The sequence below is a fragment of the Manacus vitellinus genome, unplaced genomic scaffold (genome assembly GCF_001715985.3).
Source record: "Manacus vitellinus isolate BGI_N305 unplaced genomic scaffold, ASM171598v3 scaffold_2_pilon, whole genome shotgun sequence".
NCBI lineage: Eukaryota > Metazoa > Chordata > Aves > Passeriformes > Pipridae > Manacus > Manacus vitellinus.
The window spans coordinates 32,055,034-32,075,142 of NW_021940208.1; the positions used below are offsets into that span (position 1 = coordinate 32,055,034).

Below are 20,109 nucleotides of genomic sequence, written 5' to 3' on the forward strand. Positions count from 1 at the left end.
GCAAATAGAGTACAGTATAGCTTATTTTTACAAAACACACTGGAGCAATTCCTCCAAACACAAGTTTCTAATTCTCATTACTTCACTGCAGCTCCTTTCTGCTTGTACCACAGTCTGATTGTATCTCAGTGCTGCTTTATATTCTCAGATCACAGAGTCAGTAATGGCACATACAAATTTTCACAAGTAACAGAAGGAGAAAATTCTGCTTCATTGCTCTGAAGTTGGAAACACTGGTGCAAAAGTTCCAACATATTCATAGAATTCTTTGAAGTTCTTTACAGTACTGAAGTTAGAAGAAAACTTACTGCACCAGGCAATCTGAATCATTGCTTTCAATAACAGCACTAAAAAAAAGTCTTGTCAGGTTGGGGTTCCCCCCAAACTGAGTGACAAAGCAGTATTGTTAGGCACAATGAACTTGGTAAGTTAAACCCTCATATGTGTCCAAAGTCAGAATAGCCATGGCTTAAAATATGTTCCACACAAAGAATCTTCAGTGACTGCACACATCATTTCTACAGTGTAAGAGATGGATCAGTAGGGGAAAAAAAAGGCAAGTATTACATGCCCTATTTCATATATTCTCTTTTCAAGTGAAGAGGGAATATTCTTTCAACATTCCTTCTTACATGTTTTAGGTTTAAATTTTAAAGTGCTATATGCCCCTTCCACAGCTTTGGGCAAGTACATGGGATGTCTTTCCAACCTCTTCCTAGAGCCAGTGGTTCTCCGCTGGCTGTTTCTCTGAGATTGGTTTGTAGCCTTTGCATTTTGGGCAGTATCTTGTGAGTATCTCCGGGGAGCACGAAGGATCCAATTTGAATGCAAACTGTGTTCACTTGTACTGGTAGCAACTGAAAGACAGAAGATAATTCGGCATTAACAGTTTAACAGTGAAATTTTTATATGCACGGTGAGAAAGTAGGGGGCTTTCTGGGTCTTTCCTGGAGGTAATGAAAAGAAACCAACTTTGTTTCACTGCAGGATATCTCTTGAGATGAGATTCATCCTATCTAGTATTTTGCTGCCTGCAGTATAAAGATGTATGTGAGAGCTATTCCCTTCATACACACACCTAGTGCACAGCTAAGCCAACCTGTGTCAGATACTCCCCTTAGCCTGAAACAAAGATGAGAAATATCTATTTCTCTCCGCTGATTATATAGGATAGATGATGACCTCAGATGGGCACATCTTCATTTATTTGGGCAATCCTATCCATTCTGTTGGAAATACACAGTTATTTAGCCTAATCTCTAAATTACTTCCATTTTGATTGTTGGAAAGAAAACACCCAGCCATTTCTCAGTGAGAAAAAAGAAAAACAGACGAAGAAAAAATATACTTTTTATAGTTCTCCTTCAAAGACAGCTTGGGGTAGAGATGCATGGGTGGAATTCAGCCCTGAGCAGAAGGCAAACACTATTCCAGTACTACACATACTACATTTGCTCATGTAATGACTGCACATAAAGTAGTTGCACCCGTTCAACAAGGAACAAGTAATGTATTACTGCAGTTTCACATACTGCATGCAGTGGTCCTACATTTGGGAAGAAACCTGGAGGACAATTGTGTCCATTAAATAAACAAACAAGATTGCACAATGCCACTCTTCCTTCTACCCTCTGCACACCAAAACCCATAATTTTTGGCTGGTTTATAACGCACCATCAAAATCAACATCCACATTTGGCAAATCTGCATCAGGAACTCTCAGCCATCTCTCTGAATCCAGGTCTGCAATGACTGAGTCAAAGAAAGCTATTGCTTCTCTTACATCTGAACTGGGCTGTGGACCTTTTCTCTCCACGGATGCCTGTTGATCAGATAAATGGGAAAAAAGTTAGCCACGGGTTGGGCACAATGACTTTTTAATGAGCAAACTGTATAAGGAAGATGCAAGCATTGTATTTCATTCCGTACTCCAGACTGTCAGTAAAGAAACACAGGTCCAGACTACTCCACAGTTTGCAGCCATCAAAGAAAGCAGGACAGCTGTCTAACAAACATCCATCTTATTACATGCTCAGCACCAAACATCTTCCACTTGAGCACTGCTAGCCCTGTGTTATAAAATCCCTCAGAATCCACGTATCAGGCCATTAATTAGGTGACTAAGTGAAAGCTGGGCTTTGTGGCCAAATTTATTCTGCCTAGCACTAAGCACCTAATGAGACACACATTAGAAATGTAGTCATGCAGGGTTCCTTCTGTAATTAATGCAGTGCTCCAGTACCTTCAGAAGATGAGTCAGGCCTTAAGTAGGCTGAACCCTCCTCTGCAGGCAGCTCTTTCTCTTAGCTGACAAGGAATTGTAGGGTAACTTGGTTACTAATTTAAGCATCTTATTAAAATGCCTAGGTTAGGTAAAATGAATCCAGATTTAAATTGCTAAAGTCTTTTTGAAATGGAAAAGGGTGGTGTGCGCTAAAATATGAGTCATTCAACACTGTGATAATTCCCACAGGAAAGCCACAGAGTTTAAAAGTAGGAGCCTGTCTCGATAAAAAAGCAAATGTAGTCTGTAAATGCTGAAGCAGTCATAAAACCTTGGCTAGCAATTCTGAAGATCCATATGGGATGAAAAATTCCTCCCAGGCTCTACCTAACAAAAGGACATATATTTTCCTTGCCATTCCAAGTCAGGTGTATTGTCAGGCTGCAATACCAGGTCAGGAAATTGCTACATTGGGTTTCAAACATGCAAGTAAGGGATACATACATGTCACATCTCTGAAGAACCAGCTTGTTCCCTATTCTGTGGAGGCAGAGAGATGAACTGATTCCCCCCCTGACATTATGGGTTGATTGACATCCTCTGAAGTGCTAAAAGATAGCTGTTACCACACATCTACTGAAAATAGTGACTGCTATTATGACTAAGCCCTCATTGGTTAAATGACATTTTAAAGAAATGTCTATGTACTTCCAGCATCTGACCCATCTCTCTATTCTTTTCTCCCACTAGACCCAAGTGGCACATTTTGAATCTATGGTCAGCCTTGTGGTCTAGGTCACAGGGATCTTTGAACTAAACTTCCCATGAGGACAGGGTTGTCTGAACAAATTACCTTCCCATAAATCATGTAGCAGGTTAGAGAAACAAGTGAATTTCCAGTGATAGGTAATTTAACACAAACAGGTAATTTGGGACAAAACCATTCAAGCCTGGTCATAAGACAAACCTTGCAATCTGTGAACATAAAATTTGTAGTTAGAAACCAGAATATTCCAGATCTTTTAGAAGTCTTCTTGAATATGACCCTGCCATTTGTGTTGGCAAGAATGACTCATATGAATGGCATATCCTGCTGATGTCCCTGTCTGTTTCCAAGGGGACAATTCATGGAGTTATCATGTCAGTACCAGGACTGTTCATACATAAGGGCTAGCTGGCTACAGTCAGGTGACATCAGTCTTAGCTTCAGACTGTGGGAGATGTACTTGTTTGCCAAAATCAAGTTAAGCTTTTGGCATTTTTCTTAAGCGGCATTTTCAGCAACAAACCTCAGAAATTCATAAATCTACTTGAAGTTTAGTTGTGCAGAATCTAACTCCCAGCCTCCTGGTCCCTGATTTAAGTCCAGGGTTGGTCATGTACTAGTCTGCTACATCACTGCTCAGCTCTTCAGGGAACTGGCATGCTGTAAATCTCCCCTGCGCCACTGACAGTGCACAAAGTCAGTTCACAGACTGTATCTATAGTGTTGAGATTTGTCTCCTGGCACCTGGCACCACCAGGCCACTCTCCTAGCTTTCAGTCATTCTCTATGGATGTTTCCCTGGCCTGAAATTACAACTTCTTTATAAAAACTATCTTCTCCAGCCCAGTGAACTGAGTTTTGTTTCCTATTATTATTTCTAGCTTCTGAGAGTCACCATTCAGAGTATTAAAAAGATTATATAAAACCTAACAAAACCAAGGGTGACCAAATGGGTAGTAGAACAAAACATAAAATTACAAAATTTACTACCTAGTCCTAAACTCGTGAGCATTGTCCTTTTGTTAAGTAATGCCTGCAATAGCTTAAAAAATAGCTTCAGCCATTCTGACATTCTGCTGTGACAGAACATATAAATATGGTAGTAACATTTTGTTAAAGTCAACCTGGCCCAATCATTAAGTTAGACATACATCCTTCTTTCCACCATCCCCATTATTATCCAGTTTAAAGACTGGACTGGGTAACCTGTAAGTGTGCTGTCAAAGTCTTTTTTGTGGTCATGTTACCTAACATCTGCTGCAGTCCTTTGCTTTGTCCTTGTTGAATCAAGTCTTAAGTCAAAATAACCAGTGAACTATCTAGTGACATACAACCTATAAAATGCAACCAGGAGGAAGCTTTTCTTTCTAGGATACATGTAGATAATCTGCACCAAAGATGATATTACAGTTTTATTTTTATGGTGTCATTACAGTAAAGGGTGAAGAATTACACTCACTAGCTTATTAATGAACAGAGAAAGGAGCACTTAGGAATTCCTCATGCCTTACAGCCTACCAGTAGAGTTTGCACTGATGCTAAATGTAGCACTAACCAGCTAGCTGACCAATCAGAAAAAAGAATTGTATATGTTTCCATGAATTTACAATTATTTTGTGCAAGTAATTTTATGTCAATAAAAAGACTGCCAGGGAATCCAGGGCTTACTGCACTTGTCAGTCATTATCAGCTATAAATAATCATAGTAGAGAACTCTGATGCACTTAAGTAGTCTGTCAGAGCTTGCTTTTTCATAAGCATGTTTCATCATGCTTTCAGATACTTTCCATACTCTCATAACCCTTTCCTTTTCCTATTTTCACTCCCCCAACCCTTACCCTCCCTCCTCCCAAACATAGACATATACATTTCTTTCCATGACCAATTTTCTTTCTTAGTCTCACACTACTCAGAAAGAATCTTAAGGTATGTGGCAACATTTCAAATGCAAAAGTGAAAAAACGATGGCTAAAACCAGTAAAGCAGAAAATCAACATAGGTCATACAGCTTCAATGATTTTGTGGCTTAAGACCAAGGACATGGTAAAAGTTCTTGGAAATTACCTTAGAAGACTCTTTGGAAGGAAGTGGAATAAATGACTTCTTTCCAGTTTTGGATGATTTTGTAGACATTGGAGAAGCTGCAGCCATATGCATGGATTTCAAGTTATTGATGTTGTCAAGATATTTTTTCCTCAAGGCTAACAAATCCTGTAGGTACTTCAAGCAGTCCTGAGTCTTAGAGTACATCCAGTCTCTGTCTTCCTCTTTTGGCTGAAAACAAGAGTCAATGCTGGTTGTACTTCTGCATTTCTTTAGTGGTTCACTAACTTTTTCCTGCTCGCCTCCAAGGACATACATAGAAGTGCTGCGGATCAGTCTCACTGCAGAACCTGTGCCATCACAGTAAGGGATGTTATCTGCCACATTTCTTCTGTGAAAGTTGGGGTGAAAGATAGAATGGATCTTTTTGAACATAGTGTGTCACTTCCTTCTCTTTATACCCTTTCTCTTTCAGTTCCTTAATTTAACACTAGATTTGGTAATCAGCAGCTGTTAATTTTGCCCTCAGTAGATTAAAAAAAAATTACCACTTACTGAAGTGAGGAGAAAAAACAAGCCTATGGCTGCACCAAATGCTTTCAGTCTAATACATTGTGAAGAGCATGATAGAAATGCAGAAATTCTTTTTTTATTCCGTTTGTATCAGTGAAAGAGCTTTGTTCTTTCCTCGGTTTAAAATGTGGTTGAGGAGGTCAAATATCATGCTTTGAACTTTTCTTTGGCGCCTGGTCCCCATAAAAACCGTCAGCATCGAGGCAGAAATTCCCTCTTCCACGCTTCCTCGGCGCTCCTGGGTCCCCCTCGGCGCCTGCTGCCGCCGGCCGGGGGGCGCCGGGCTCTGGCCGTGGTGCTGATCCTCTCCCGCCCGTCGCCCAGCATCCGTCCGCCTCTCGAGGCGCGGCCCGGAGGGATGATGGTTTGGAAGAGCTTGTTGATGTTGCGATCAGCCCCGACAGGGACAAAAGTCTGAGTGGGGAAGAATAGTTTCTGTCGAGTGAAGTTCAGCTGCTGAAAGAAGTCGCTCTGGATTTCACCCGGCAGTAACCAGGAGATGGCCGGAGCCACCTGATACCATGACGCTACTAGGAACAAAGTGGATTCAGATGTCAGGTTCTATTACACTCAATACAAAGATGCCCCGTGCAAGGGATTCTGTAAAATTAAACACTCTTCCAAAGTACTTCTCTGGCAAAATATTGCAAACAAAACCCTAAGATTTTGTATCTTTCCATATCAGTCCTCCTCCTCCTAGACTGATACAAGAACATTTAATACAGTGGTTTTGATGACTGTTTTTTGGCTGAAAATACTGAGAAAATTGGCTATTATTAGCATATTCGAGCATTACTAGTATTTGTAGTGTGTGCTTTAGAGTTAAGCAGATAGGGAATTTGTTCAGTTCTCATGACTAAGACAATCAACAACTATTTCAAAGCAAGCAGGAATGCCGAGAATTATTATGTTCAAAAAAATTTACATAAATGATCCTGCCCAAGTATTGAGTGCTTGAGAAAAATAATTATTTTGAAATCAAATTGATATCACCCTGAAAATGCTACTGAGCAAATTTCTGCTAAGGCCTCTGGAAGTGCCAGCTAAAAGGCTTAAGCATCCTAAGATCTGTGGGATTTCAACAAGAAAGGTCGGTTCTAATATAAATTTGTGCTTTTTACCTCAGTAACTTTGATATACTGGATACTAAACATACATCATAACCATCTTAAAACAGGTACTTTGTTCCTTTTACTTACAGCTAAAGTTGAAATGTCCTTATAACATAATTAAAAATTGAGGCAAACTAACTTTTTGCCACTTTTTCTGTCTTCTAATATTAGCAATTCCCACTGCAGCTGAAAGTAGCCTAGAGGTTGTTCCGAAATACATTCAGGTGCTTGATATCTAGTACTTTTATAGGGGTATTCCATTATTGATTTTCTACAGAGGTCTACTCAATCCCACAGCTAGGTAATAGATGAAGTTGTCTTTATGCTAACATAGACCTGTAGAACTATGAAAAATTATGAGCTCGCTCCCCCAAATTGCCTGTCTAAGATGGAAAAAGCTTCTGGTCATCCATACTACCATAGAACAAAAATAATGATTCCATCTACATATTCAATTTTGGAGCAAAAGGCTTCAAGGAGATATTAATGTAGTGTCCTCAGTGAGTAAGGTAAATTTCTGGCATAATCATTCTAGACAATTTGTTTGCTAACTATGTTAGGAAAATGAGATTGTTCCAGAATAACTGTAATAAAAATTTACTTAGATTTGCTACATGGGATACTGGTCTTTGCTTACAGACATGATACAGTACCAGGGAGCCTCAGAGAGGCACTATAAGTGACCTCATAGTCAGAAAACCTGTAATTTAAGCAAATCAATGGGAGCTCAAGAAATTATTGATAAAGGCTTAGTCAGTAAGGTCTATGGGAACTCCGCTGAGAAACTTCTTATAGAATCAGACATTGTCTTTCAATAGCAGATTGATTTATAAATTGATCTGGACTTACAAAGAGCAACAGAGTAAAGAAAAAAAACAGAACTAACCAAACAAACAAAAAAACCCCCAGGTTTGGTTGATAAAACTGCAGAAAAAGATACATTTGTGAAGAATAGATCTGACTATGTATTCTGGGATTTGAAAAACATTTTATATCAGCTGTCGATTTTCCTACCCTCCTTCAAGAGAATACTTAAAACATATGCTGACTTCTCACTAATTAAAAAAAAAAAGTTTTTAGGCTCTAAAGAGAGTACTCAATTTTAAACATGTTCATTCTCAATTTTTTAAAAAGCTTGCTGTGCCACATTCATTCTGTGCCAACATATGTGTCATTCCCATTGTTGATGGTGGTGTTAAAATAAGGAACTATTAATAACTGTATGAGACAATACAGTAATTGCATCATATACTACAATTTCATTTGAAGTAATAAAGGGTCATTTACAATTATTTCAGACATGAATATCTTATTCTGTGGTTTGGTTATGGGTAGTGAGACAATATTCCTCTCCTATTGTAAAAATTAATATTAATTTGTTTTCTTCGGAGAATCTACTGTAATTTAAATAGCTCCATAGATGTAGAAAGGTAAAGGAAAAAATAATGGATATACTATACTGTGTTTTGTGAGGAGAGGAATGCCCTATGTCTTTTTAAGATATTTTCCTATAAGACATTTGCATTGAAACATGTTTCCTGAGTAATGTTTCTTTTATTTATAATCAAACTCTGGTCTCCATGTGCCTGTAAGTGTCCCTTTTTATGTAAATAACAGGGCCATTGTAATTTAGCCACCACCACAGATCACAGGTCTCTTCCCCAGTGTTACTGCTGCGGACTGAATATGCTACTGTTATCTAAGGCATCTGGTAATTCAGAAAGACAGTCTTATTCAAGAATGATTTCCTTCTCTACAGACACTCATCAAATGGCAAATTTCATTGAAGAATAAAATATAGACTGTTTATTCAAAGTTCCAAATTCATGGACAGCTATTAAATCATAAATAAAGACCTCTCAAAGAAGGAGCTTGTGAGAAGCAGATCAAATAGACCACACTAATCAAATAGACAAAACTAAATATTTAATGGCATCTAAAATTACTAACTTTGACACAGCAATGCTCACACCTTGCTTGTTCTTTGGCTACTTGAATTTGACTTCATTTACACAATATTTTTTTATTTAAACTCACTTTTTTTTCTCTCTATTACTGTTTTCAGTGTTTCTGTTTTCTTTGTAGCTAGAAGAGTGACCTAAGTTCCACAGACCAACAATCCCAAAACTGCTTTTGTTATTTAGCCCTGGCATTCTGTCAACTCCCAAGCCATCATGACTGGAAAGGAAAATCAAGTTAGAAAATCCAATATATGAGTTTTGTTTAACTAAATTAACTATACAGTTGAACAAAACCCCATGAAATCAAATTTATAGATTAATATACTGATTTTAAGTTTTTTTAACAATAATGTATTTGTCAAAATGCATTGTTATCTCCAGAATAACATGACAACATGCATACAATCTATCTACTTGATAGTTACATTTCACCCAAGTGACAAGATACAAAGAAATGTCAACTCATCCTTGAAACAAAGTAAGGTTCTGATGTCAAAGAAGAAAACTTTTGACAAACTGTAGATGACAAGGTATTCTTTTTCTATCATAAAGCTGTTGTATCGTATCATTTAGGATAATACATTTTATTATATTTTTAGAAATTAAAATGAAAGCACTTCCTTTGCTTTTAAAGGAAAAAAATACCCACACATGAAATATATGAGTAGATAGTAAAGTTATTGTGACTTGTGTTATTTTAGATAATTCAGAAACTAGAGAGCAGTTTTCAGTCTCTTCTGAACTATGCTATCTCTATATAGCTGCATAAAATGTAGATTTTTTGGAGACAGTTAGGTGAAAGAGTACAAAACAGAGGAAAACAGAGCAAGCATTTTATCACAGCAGGCATAAACACTTTGCTCCCTAGACCCTTACTATTTCATATGTTCCCTTGAAGTTCTGCAAAGACACACAGATATACACAGACACACAAATATACACAATCTCTTAAATATTTAAGAGAAAATTGACAAATGTAGGAATGTGGAGATCATAGCTCAGTACTAAAAAAAATAAAATATATAGGATCACAAAATTTTATACCTGCATATGGTAGTTGTCATGACACTTAAGGTTTCAAAGATCACATATTTGAAAATATGATATGGTGGTGCATTCCCAAATCCTACATTAGGTGTTGAATGTCAGTACTTTTGGAAGGTGGCAAGAAACATCCACTATTAGAGGCTCAGTATCACAGGTTCCTATCTTTCTTTGACTAAAAGGAAAGATGAAAGAAAAACAGACCTTATTATAAAGCAAAGAAGAATCCTCAAGAATGGTTATTTCTTCTCTTTCAGTTCATGAAGGTAACAGACTGGAGGAGTTCTGCCTCCCCAAAACTGCAAACAACAACTGCTTGATATTCTTCCTCTTTCAAGAAGTTCTCAAATTATGGGAAAGGAGACCAATTTTAATACCATGCATTTGAAATATCTATGACTGCTTCTCTGAGGCACTAAACTGGAAAAATCATTTTCTCAAGAATAAGATAAAGATTATTTTTTGAGCTGATTTAGATGTAAATGCAATTAAATCTCTCTGTGTTGCCCATGTCATATTTAATGTTGATCTTGTTTAAGGGTACATGCTCGAGCCATCTCAGACAACACTGACCCGCAAAACCAGCTGAGTCAGAACATTGAGTTCCTATCAGAAGATGAATAAAATTTTTTGTAATTCTGGAACATCATCTTTCCATCTAATCTAAATTTTAATCTAAGTATTTCCATTTGACTTAGAATCCACATATTCTCCATAAATTTTCACCACATGAGAAAATTCATTCATTGAACAGGTTTTGTTGCAGCATAAGCACCGACCGTGATCAACAAAAGCAGTGACTGCATTCCTATCAGGCGTGAGAAAATAAAGAAATACCATTCATGTACAGAGAAATGCATAGGAAATGATTACACAAATGAGTCCTTTTTTTAAAATTATTATTATTTTATTTTTTTTATTCTGGCATCACTGTTGGGAAAAGTTTTGCGTACATTCTGTGACAAACCAATAAGATGCTCTGTAGTGAAACACAGCCTGCTTTAGAGCTATGTCTACAGCTGTTGCCTGGCAGCGTATTCAGAGGGTGAGAGGTTACCACACTTATCCCCTGCTGTATCTAGCCTCCCCTTTCCCTTTGTTTCCTCAAACAACCCTGCAGTCATTAAAAACTCCATCTTTGTGACAAGCTTGACAAGGGAATTTTGTCTTGTCTTCTGTCACATGGGGTCAAGGGACAACCTGTTGGCCTTGCTTGTTTCATTGGAAGAATTCATGTCTTTTTAGTGGAAACTCTATTAGGACCTTTCAGTGCTTTGTTAGTCTTTGTTGAATTAGATATTGTCTCGCCTCTTGAGCCTTTTGTTCCCAAGATGGCTGAAGAATTATTATTTTGTCTAGCTTGTTGCCTGTCACATCCATCACCCATTAATAAAGTCTTTGGCAGGCGAATGTGATAAATAGCCAAGATTCCTTCATCATAGCTCAATGAGGAATGGATGTTGTAAGCAACAGTTCTTCAAATTAGTTTATAGAAGGCAAACATTTAAGTGACCTGTCTGTCTTGATCTTTAACTGGATCATCTGTTTCTCATTCCAATTAAATTCTAATACATGATTATTCTTCCTACAAAGGATCTTTATAGGGAGATTTAGGAAAGGTGACAGTCTGGATCTTCTGATAAGTTACGGAGTTGCCAGACCGTATCAGTCATTTCCAGGCAAGGCCCACTGACAATACCTACAGACTATTTTGTAGGCAGTCTTGGATCTTCTTCCTGCTTTGCTAACCCCATAAAACACAGCAAAGGCTAATTTAAGTGGAGAAGCAAAGAAGGAGCAGTTTGGTTGGGACATCTGACAAAGAGAGACTCAATACAACTGGGGTATCATGAGCGCTAGGGAGGATGGGAAGATAGAGAAGACCACTTCCCAGTAGTGTTTTCTTTAGCATGTTAACTTTTTTCTACTCAGATCACAATATCTCTGGGGAAAAATGTATCTGTATATAGCCTAAAGCACAGTGGTCCTGCCCTGTCCCGTCCCTGCCTCCTCTGCCACAACATAATTAATAAAAGGGGATTATTGTCTTTCCTACAAGTTTCATGAACATATCTCTAAGTAAATCTCCTTCAGCACCCGCAAAAGTGAAGGAACTCTGGTCATGTTAAGGGATACAAGGAGCCAGCCAGGACCCTTCTAGCATGTAGCAGCTACACCTGTGATGGCACCCTACAAGAACTGAATCCTACAATACCATCACTACTATGAGTATATCACCAGCTATCTGCTCCAACAACTGCTGCTATCACTCCATGCACTGTCAGAATCGAAAAGGTTTTACTGATAACAAGTAGCTCCCTGAAGAGAAGCAAACCAAAATAGTCAGGATGATTATTAATCAGATTTGGGAGGAGCAGTTTTTACCACCTGTCTCTGAGTGGTCAGGAAAGAAGTGGAATCAGGAATCAGATTCCATGTTCTTGCTCATTTGCCAGTTTTAACAGAAAATACGCTTGCTGGTAAATATGAATTCTTTCTCCTTGGACAGTTTGATCTTCTGCCTCTACTCACTTCCCACCTATCTCCCCTTCCACTGCCCTTTGTAATGCAGCCCTGCCAGTCTGTATTCAATAAGACACATTTAAAGGACTGGGGAAAGATTGGGGCTACATGGCCTTGCCTATCACTTTCAAGCCAAACTTCAAAGAGCATTTCCCCTATACTCATTGTGAACAGTCAAATCATACACACAGGTACAGGGGCAAAGAGAGTTCATTTAGATTCTCTGAAGAATTTTGAATCAGTTAACACCATCTTCCACAGTAGCTGACCTATGATGTGGGATCTAAATATGAGGGGAAAAATATCACTCTAAAGCAGTGGCTGCACAGAAGCTGTAAAAAGACCTGCTGCCAGCCTGTTGGGCACAGGCTTCTGGTATATCTAGGTTCAAAAAGCCTGCATGAAGCCCTTTGGCAACTTGCAGAAGTGGACAATTGAGGCAGAAATTGCTTGCAGTGGGTTCACATTTGAGATGATTCACCAATAATACTAAAGAAAGTAAGACAAAAACAATTAAACCTTTATCTACTTACGTTCTTAAAGCAACCTGAAGTCTTAGGTAGCTGGGTGAGATTTCAGTCAGATCAGAAAAACCACTGAGATACAGGCACAGGTGCGTGTATGATGAAATGGGTTTGCAGCTTAGTAAGGTATTTCCAGTAATCTGCAAAACCAAATGATACCTTCCAGGCTAAGCTACTCTTTAAATTCACAAACCCTTTGGGCTTTGCTCAAAGGAACATGGAGATTTATACCTGCATCCTGAAATGAGGCGGAACATGCCTTTGACCCAAGGTGGGCAAAATACAGAGGTGCTAACTATGTTTTTCTCTGAGACATCCAGGTCAGGCCAGAGGGAGCGAAACTAGGTTAACTGAAACAGAAGGAAATATTTATGTGAACTCTGGTTAACTGAAACAGTTGAATTGTAATCCGAGCATCAGGGCAAACTGAAAGGGGCCATCAAAATGGAAAGGACTGAGGTAGCCAACATTCCTCTTGTGATTTTTTTTTCTGAAACCATTTTTCAGAAAAAGCATCTCCAGGAAACTCTGGTAGTTATAGAAATGCACAGGCCAAAATAGTAGATCAAATAGCAGCCAGAACTGGCAGCAAGCAAAGATCACTGCATTTCTGAGCCAAAACACAGTTAGCAAGGACTTCATGGAAGATCTTTAACACAATCACTGGAGCTAAGCAGACACAACAGGAACATCCAGATGAATTTGCTGCAGTGGAAATGAACTGCAATCTATCATCCATAATTCTTCTTGCATAAAAAGAAATCAAATTGTCTGAAAACATGAGGCAGCAGACACTGAGTTGAAATTTCAATTTAATTCACTTCAATTCACCTTATTGACTTCAACAGTATGCAGAACACTATCTTTTATCACTCAAGTGTCACTGTTCTTCATTTTTTGTGCAGTGAATATAGTCATGGTTATTGATGTGCTTGTGAAACATACACTTAGATTCCTCCACATTGTGTCTGAATGTGTGCCTCTGGATAACAATAATTGTTCTGTGTTGGCTGAAAGGGAGTTTTTTGAGGGGGGGGAAAAGGCAGGCTAATTTTGCAAAAGCAACCTTCACAAGGTCACAGAACTCTTTCTTTACAGAGTTTACTGCTGTTGTGGAGCCTATAATGTCATTATATTTTCCAAGAAGTGCTCTGCTCGTTCTCTTTCATTGGTATGTCCTTGCAGAAGTGATTATAAGCCATTCTAAACCATGTGAGAGCAAAAAGATTGTGAGGGGTTTGACAGGATGATCATAACCTGGAAAACATTGTTCTCCTCACTCTACATGACAGACACTTTTTTTTCCTGAAAAATGAAATCTGAAAATATAGGTTACTGTGCAGAGACCAGGCTTTGTTTTCTACCATACCTGAGGCTGTGTGTCAGGCTCACAGCTCATGCAGTACTCAGACTACTGCCAGAACATCTGCAGAATGTTCTGCCTGGCTTCAAGTAAAAGATAGTACCCACTCCTGAGAACTGTATTCCATTCTTGCCTAAATTAAACTTTTCGTCCCAAGCCTGGGAGATGTTGGGGGTTTCCTGGCTTTTTTCCATTGTTTTTCTCTTCTCCTCAGTCAGCTATGGTTTGGAAAAAGAAGGAGGATGCTAACAAGGATCTCAGACATTATCATTCCCATGATCTGCTCCTTTTGCACCTTCTAATTTTACCACTAGATGGAAGCCTTGACCTCCAGAGTTACTGCGTTAGATTCCTGACCATACCATTGCACAAACGAGCTTCTTAGCGAGCTGGTTTTTTACCCACGCTAAATCACATACTGAGACAACAATCCGCTGGGCTCGGGCATTTCTATAGCTCATTGATTCGTACACGAAAGGTATAAAATTGTATAAACCTCTCCGTTGTGGTGGTACATTAGATAAAACTGTAGAGATTGCTACAGTTGTATCTTTACTAGTGATATGAAACCAGATTGGATAAACAAAGTGAAGAGAATGAAGTCACTGCTTCCCACCAATCTCAGCGCAGGAGGTAGTCACCGCCGGTACATAGCTAGGCTTGCACTGAGCTCCCCACTGCAGCACTGAGGTCCCAGGATATAAAACAAACAGGGGCTACGTACTCTGAGTTTCCCACAACGTTTCTGGTTGCAAGCACCACATGAATGAAGAGCGAGTTTTCAATTTTTGCTATAAGAAACTACTCATCAAATGTTTCTTATGATGAATATTTTCTATACCTTATTTCTGAACAGCTCAATGTGAATATTTATGTTCAGGATTCAAGGTGTTTAGGATGTATTGTTCTCATGGGATCATTCTCTGACCGAGGAAGTATCTCTCAGTAATGGGATATGAACTGCTGAATACTCACAATTGTGAATTTAGAATTTGCTTTTGAAGAAAACTCATGCCTAACAGCCAACATCAATGAGATCAATGGGAAATATTTCTGCTTCCAAGTGCCAAGTCAGATGCTGATAACTCCACTGTTTTATGAGACAGCAAATTCATTTCAACACTTAGACAAAGCAAACAGAAAACACAGTTTATAGAAATTTGCTTTAAGAGTCAGAAGACTGTCTGTGAAAAGGATTTTTGGTGGTCATGTATTGTTAGTCCTTGCTTTTGTAAGCCTATAGAAAGCTTCTTGTTTCTTGCTCTTCAATTTATTATTTTTTTAATAAAAGTGCAAATATCTGATGTAATCTTGCTGTTTATCTCTGTAGTTGTTCTCACACACAGTACCACAACCGTTACTCCTGTAATGGTGCTAAACTGCAGAACAGTTTAAATTAGGTGGTACGCATGGCCACCAGCGGCATGTGAGGCTAAATTTGTGCAGGTACATCAGACAGTGAAAGGCCAGACCTCTGCTTCTGAGGCAACTCATGGGTAGCACGGATTACATCTACCTAAATAAGTTCTCTTTTTACCACAGAATATCTGGCTTTGCCTTTAATACCAGCTGGAAAGATTCTGCTCTTACCCAACTTGTGATGGGCACTTTTTAGTGGAGCACTAGTTGATACAGGCTAAAACTGCTAAAAAGCACATAGCCAGTGTGGACAATCACAGGCTAGTCATGACTGTATGATACCACAGACCTGTTCCACCTAACAGTACAGGCATAGCTCTTAAAGTCCAGGTCCTGAGCCAGTATGGATATGGTGAGTCAAAAAATTTACACACATTCACTGTAGTCAAGGATTTGGTACACACTGGCACAGATCAGCACAGTTTAGGAAAAAAACATCTATGGGTTTGTTTCCATCATAAATTTGCATTGCCATTTACAAATAAATCGCGTGTAACACAGACTTCAGAACCAACACTCTCAGAGGCCTCACAATCAACTCTTTTCTCTTGGGGTCTGCTTGGGATTAGAATTGTGCTGTCATTACTGTAGATGTTATTAATCCCTTCTGTTAGTTTGATTCAATCTCTATTATAGTCATGTTTGATTTTTTTGGTTGGGTTTTTTGTGGGTTGAGGCAGAAAGAAAAAGTACCATCTCTGTGAAGCAATTGCATTTTAATAAGCAATACTGTTCCTTATTACAAGGAGAATGCCTAATGTGTATGAGCTAGACCACGCCATGTATTTTTATCTCAGTGGGACAAACTACTGAAAGTTTAAAGGTAGTATGTCTAAATTTCAAAAAAACCCCGCAAAAAATTACTTTTCCTAGGAAATTATTTGTTTGGTGTAACCACAGATAACACATGATATTATTGCAATGGAGAGGGACAAAAAATCTTGGACTTGGGCATGGTTTCTTTGCATATACATTCCCATTCATGCCTTGTGGAGCATGTAACGTGGGTGACAGCATGGCCCTGCACCTGCTGGAGTTTCTGGCGAAGTGTGCCTCAACTTGAGCACTACAGGATGATAGCCTGAACTAATAATATTCAGTTTGTATACATTTTTTATATGGGAAAAAGAAAAGGAAGAAGCTATAGCTGAGTGGGAAAAAAAGAAAAGAACACAGAGCATCAACTGATAGGAATTGTGAGTAGCTACACTATCAGAAAACACTTTGAATTAATTTCTGAAACCCGAATTAAAATGAGCAACCAGAGTAAAATGAAGCCAGAGTTAAAATGCTCTCCAGGTGGCCAGTGTCTCTACAAGAAGTGCCATTTACTCCAAAAACCATTGGAGGAAAGAAGCAAAAGTCTTATGGCAATGGTATCAGTAACAAATGAAGGATAATGGCACTGAATTTCATCACTGCCTTTTATGGCAGGAATTGTGTTTATTGAATGGAAAATTGTAAATAATAAATATGTACTGAGCTTCTATAAATAGCACCTTTATGTCACACCAATCATTTTCAGTTTTCTGTGACTTGCAGATGCCTCAGATTTTGCGAGTGGAGAATGCACATAGAGTGGAAGCTCGTGTACAAGCAGAGGTGAAAATGCCAGTCTGATTACTATAATTTGAATTTATATTTAATTTCAGTTTTATTTTAATCTATAGTTACAACACAGTCATAGGAACATTCATTTGATGGGCCAAATTGCTTAAATTTTTTCTTCTATTTATAAGCCAGCTGCTGCCTAGACCTGCACTAAATTCAGTAGATTCACAATCTGTTCCTTAATCTAATTACTAATAGAGGTGTCTGTGGAAAACTTTTTTGGATTGCTCAGTTTTACAACGTTTAAAGTAGTTTTACCAGAGATATAAGTTAAAGGCTTCGCTGGTTCCAATGTCTGATACAATTAGGTTAATGGCATGAAGCCACTGGAGTGTGGGGATGCAGGCAGACTGCTCTGTGCCCAGGAGTCAGAACCATGGTCATATTTACCCTTGCTGTCAAAGAGAAGAGAACGACAATGACAACAGTCGCTAGAAGGATCTTTCTAGAAATAAAAACTGTCAGGCTCTCCTTGTATACCCATGCCCGTAGGCAGCTGTCCTACAAAGTACTCCCACTTCCTAGAAATTTCAGCAGGTTTTTCTGGCCACGGATGGAGAACTTTTCATTTAAAAAAAAAATAATAATTTGGTCTAATGAAAGATATGAAATGCTGTGCTCCTCATGTCTGAATCCTTCCTTATGTAGGTAATAGATGAGAACATAAGGAGAGATCAGAATGAGGTCTCTGTGAGTGAGAACTCATCTCAAACAACTTTGACACCCCTGGAAAAGTCCCCTAACTTGTTAAACTTCCTGCAGCAGCTTCCTAAGTATAGGAGTTTTCTCTCTCATATTTCTTCCTACTCCTTACCTCCATTTTATGGAGTTTTTTCTTAGTTTCTATCAGCCTTCTTCCAAGCCATGTTTTAATTCAGCTGTAACAAAGTCAATACTAGAATGAGAAGGTAACTGTCATCCTCAGCCATTGTTCTGGCTACATAATAGCTTACCACACTAACCCTTCTAGTTTGTGATCAAGATCAAAGATACCAAGTTTGATGTCACATCTGTGCCCTCCTGCCATTACTGTTTCTCCTCTACAAAGGTGTAGATACAGGCACTTTACATCTTGAACAATACCCTCTGTCATGTGGACTTGCCTATGTATTATATGAGAAAGAACCAAATATATATATATATACACACACACGTGAAGCCTATTTTTATGAGGGCAATCAGATTTCAGCTGTTTATAGACCGGTTCTAGATTTTTCTTTTTTCCACAGGGAAAAAAATTACTCTCAGTCATAATCCTGTTCTTGTGTAATATAGAAAAGGAGGTGACAAGGAGGGACTAGAAAACACAGAGCAGAAAAGGTGGAACATCCTCATTAGGGAGATGGATGATCACCATGCAAGGGTCAAATGCTGATTTCTCACTGGCACTGAGGGCCAGATTATCCACTCTGTTAGGGATGTGATATGCTGCATAAGCATGAAAAAATTTCAAGCAGAAGCTTAAAGGAGCTAGAGATGTCTAGAGAGAACCCCTTAATGTAACCGCGTCCTGGTTTCAGCTGGAAGAGAGTTAATTTTGCTGGAAGGTGGAAGGAAGAGTATGTGGACAGTATATGGCTCGGGTCCCACAGCAGTCTGTGTTCACATGGCACAGCACCCAGTTTCAAAAACCTTGTTTCAGATGCACTGTTACATGACTTCAGTCAGTGTGATTTAGGACTTGAACTGGTAAATCCACGTGGATTGGGACTGTCCCCAGTAGCTGGTGAACCTCAGTACTGTGCTCCATTTCCTGGAACAGACACACCTTCCAACACCTTCCTTCCACAGAAACAGATGGAAAGATGTCAGACAAGGACCTCTGTCAGCACCACAAGAGTGGAGGTCACATTAAGGACATTTAATTGTAAAGTGGGAAAGGAAGCACTTAATAGCTTTTTAGCACACAGGCTTAGGATCGCATTGACAAAAGCTCAAGTGGATTTCTAATGCTCTACAAGTAGTCCCAGTCTTCTCTTGCCCACGTGTATCTTCAAAGCAGTGGAAAATGAAGTCCATCATTTAAAAAGAGATATTCTTACCACAAAAAAACTCTTGAGCTGCTGTAACTCGAATGCCTCCAGAAGTTCTGACGTGTATGACTTCTCGAGATTTTTGTTGTAAAATGAAATTCAGATAAACACCAGTAGCACTTGATCACACCACAACTGGCTTCTTTGCAGTCACTTTGTTTCCCCTGGTGACCTTGTTGGAACTGACTGGAGACCCACAAAGATCAATAACAGTTCCTGTAATAACAGTATCCATACAACTCAGCATCTCAACAAACTGCTTCTTTGGTCATTGTCATTTAGATCTGAATCACGTGACTTTTCTGGTTTAGGGCACAAAATCCAGCTTGCAGGTACATGTACAGGCTATTGATTCCACTGCCTCTAAGCGTTGAAATCAGTTAAGATACCACCTACTCGCAAAAAGCATGCTGCCTAGTACTTGGAAGGGAACAAATTCCTCCAGAAGTCACTCAGAGGACCTATTTCTCTTTCCTGACTTCAAAGGAAGTCCAGAGGGATAAGTTTCCCAGCCTAGGTGCCTAAACTTCAACAGTTGGACCACTTACCCATGAATCTTCTCCAAGAACCTCTGCTACATGGGAGAGAGGTAGATCTTCCAGCACACAGCCAGTCCTCCAGCATTATGTCTCCAGTGCTCTTCAGGGCAGCAGACAGGCAGCCCGCAGCCAAGGGTCTAACTGCAACAGCCACGGTGATACCCCAGCCCTTGTCCCCTAGGCAGGGTGCTCAAAATCAGGGGAGATCCTTTCTGTTCAAGGGCTTTTTGCCAACCTGAGATGCAGAGAAGTGAGGGTTGGCCTCCAGACATTTCATAATTGAGTGGAAAAAGAAAAGAAAGCCAAGTTGTAACTGAGAAGCAGTTCTAAAATTAGTTCAAAAAACAATATGATGAATATCATGGAAAGGTTTC

General features: G+C 39.0%; 1 protein-coding gene across 1 annotated transcript; it reads right to left on the reverse strand.

Annotated features, from left to right (window-relative positions):
• Window positions 1-615: 615 nt before the first annotated feature.
• CUNH13orf42 (chromosome unknown C13orf42 homolog) lies at window positions 616-5,468 on the reverse strand. Its single transcript, XM_025894979.1, has 3 exons — window positions 5,055-5,468; window positions 1,675-1,822; window positions 616-857 (listed from the first exon to the last, which is right to left on the reverse strand). Exons 1-3 carry the CDS (start codon window positions 5,466-5,468, stop codon window positions 616-618), a joined length of 804 nt encoding a protein of 267 aa, XP_025750764.1.
• Window positions 5,469-20,109: the final 14,641 nt, after the last annotated feature.

What these genes read in the sequence shown, in the direction of transcription:
- CUNH13orf42 (XM_025894979.1), bottom strand. Translation starts at nt 5,468, where the DNA reads ATGTTCAAAAAGATCCATTCTATCTTTCACCCCAACTTTCACAGAAGA. An exon ending in CTTCCAAAGAGTCTTCTAAG is followed by an intron (nt 1,823 to 5,054) that starts GTAATTTCCAAG and finishes TCTGATCAACAG; the next exon opens with GCATCCGTGGAGAGAAAAGG. An exon ending in TGTGGATGTTGATTTTGATG is followed by an intron (nt 858 to 1,674) that starts GTGCGTTATAAA and finishes TCTGTCTTTCAG; the next exon opens with TTGCTACCAGTACAAGTGAA.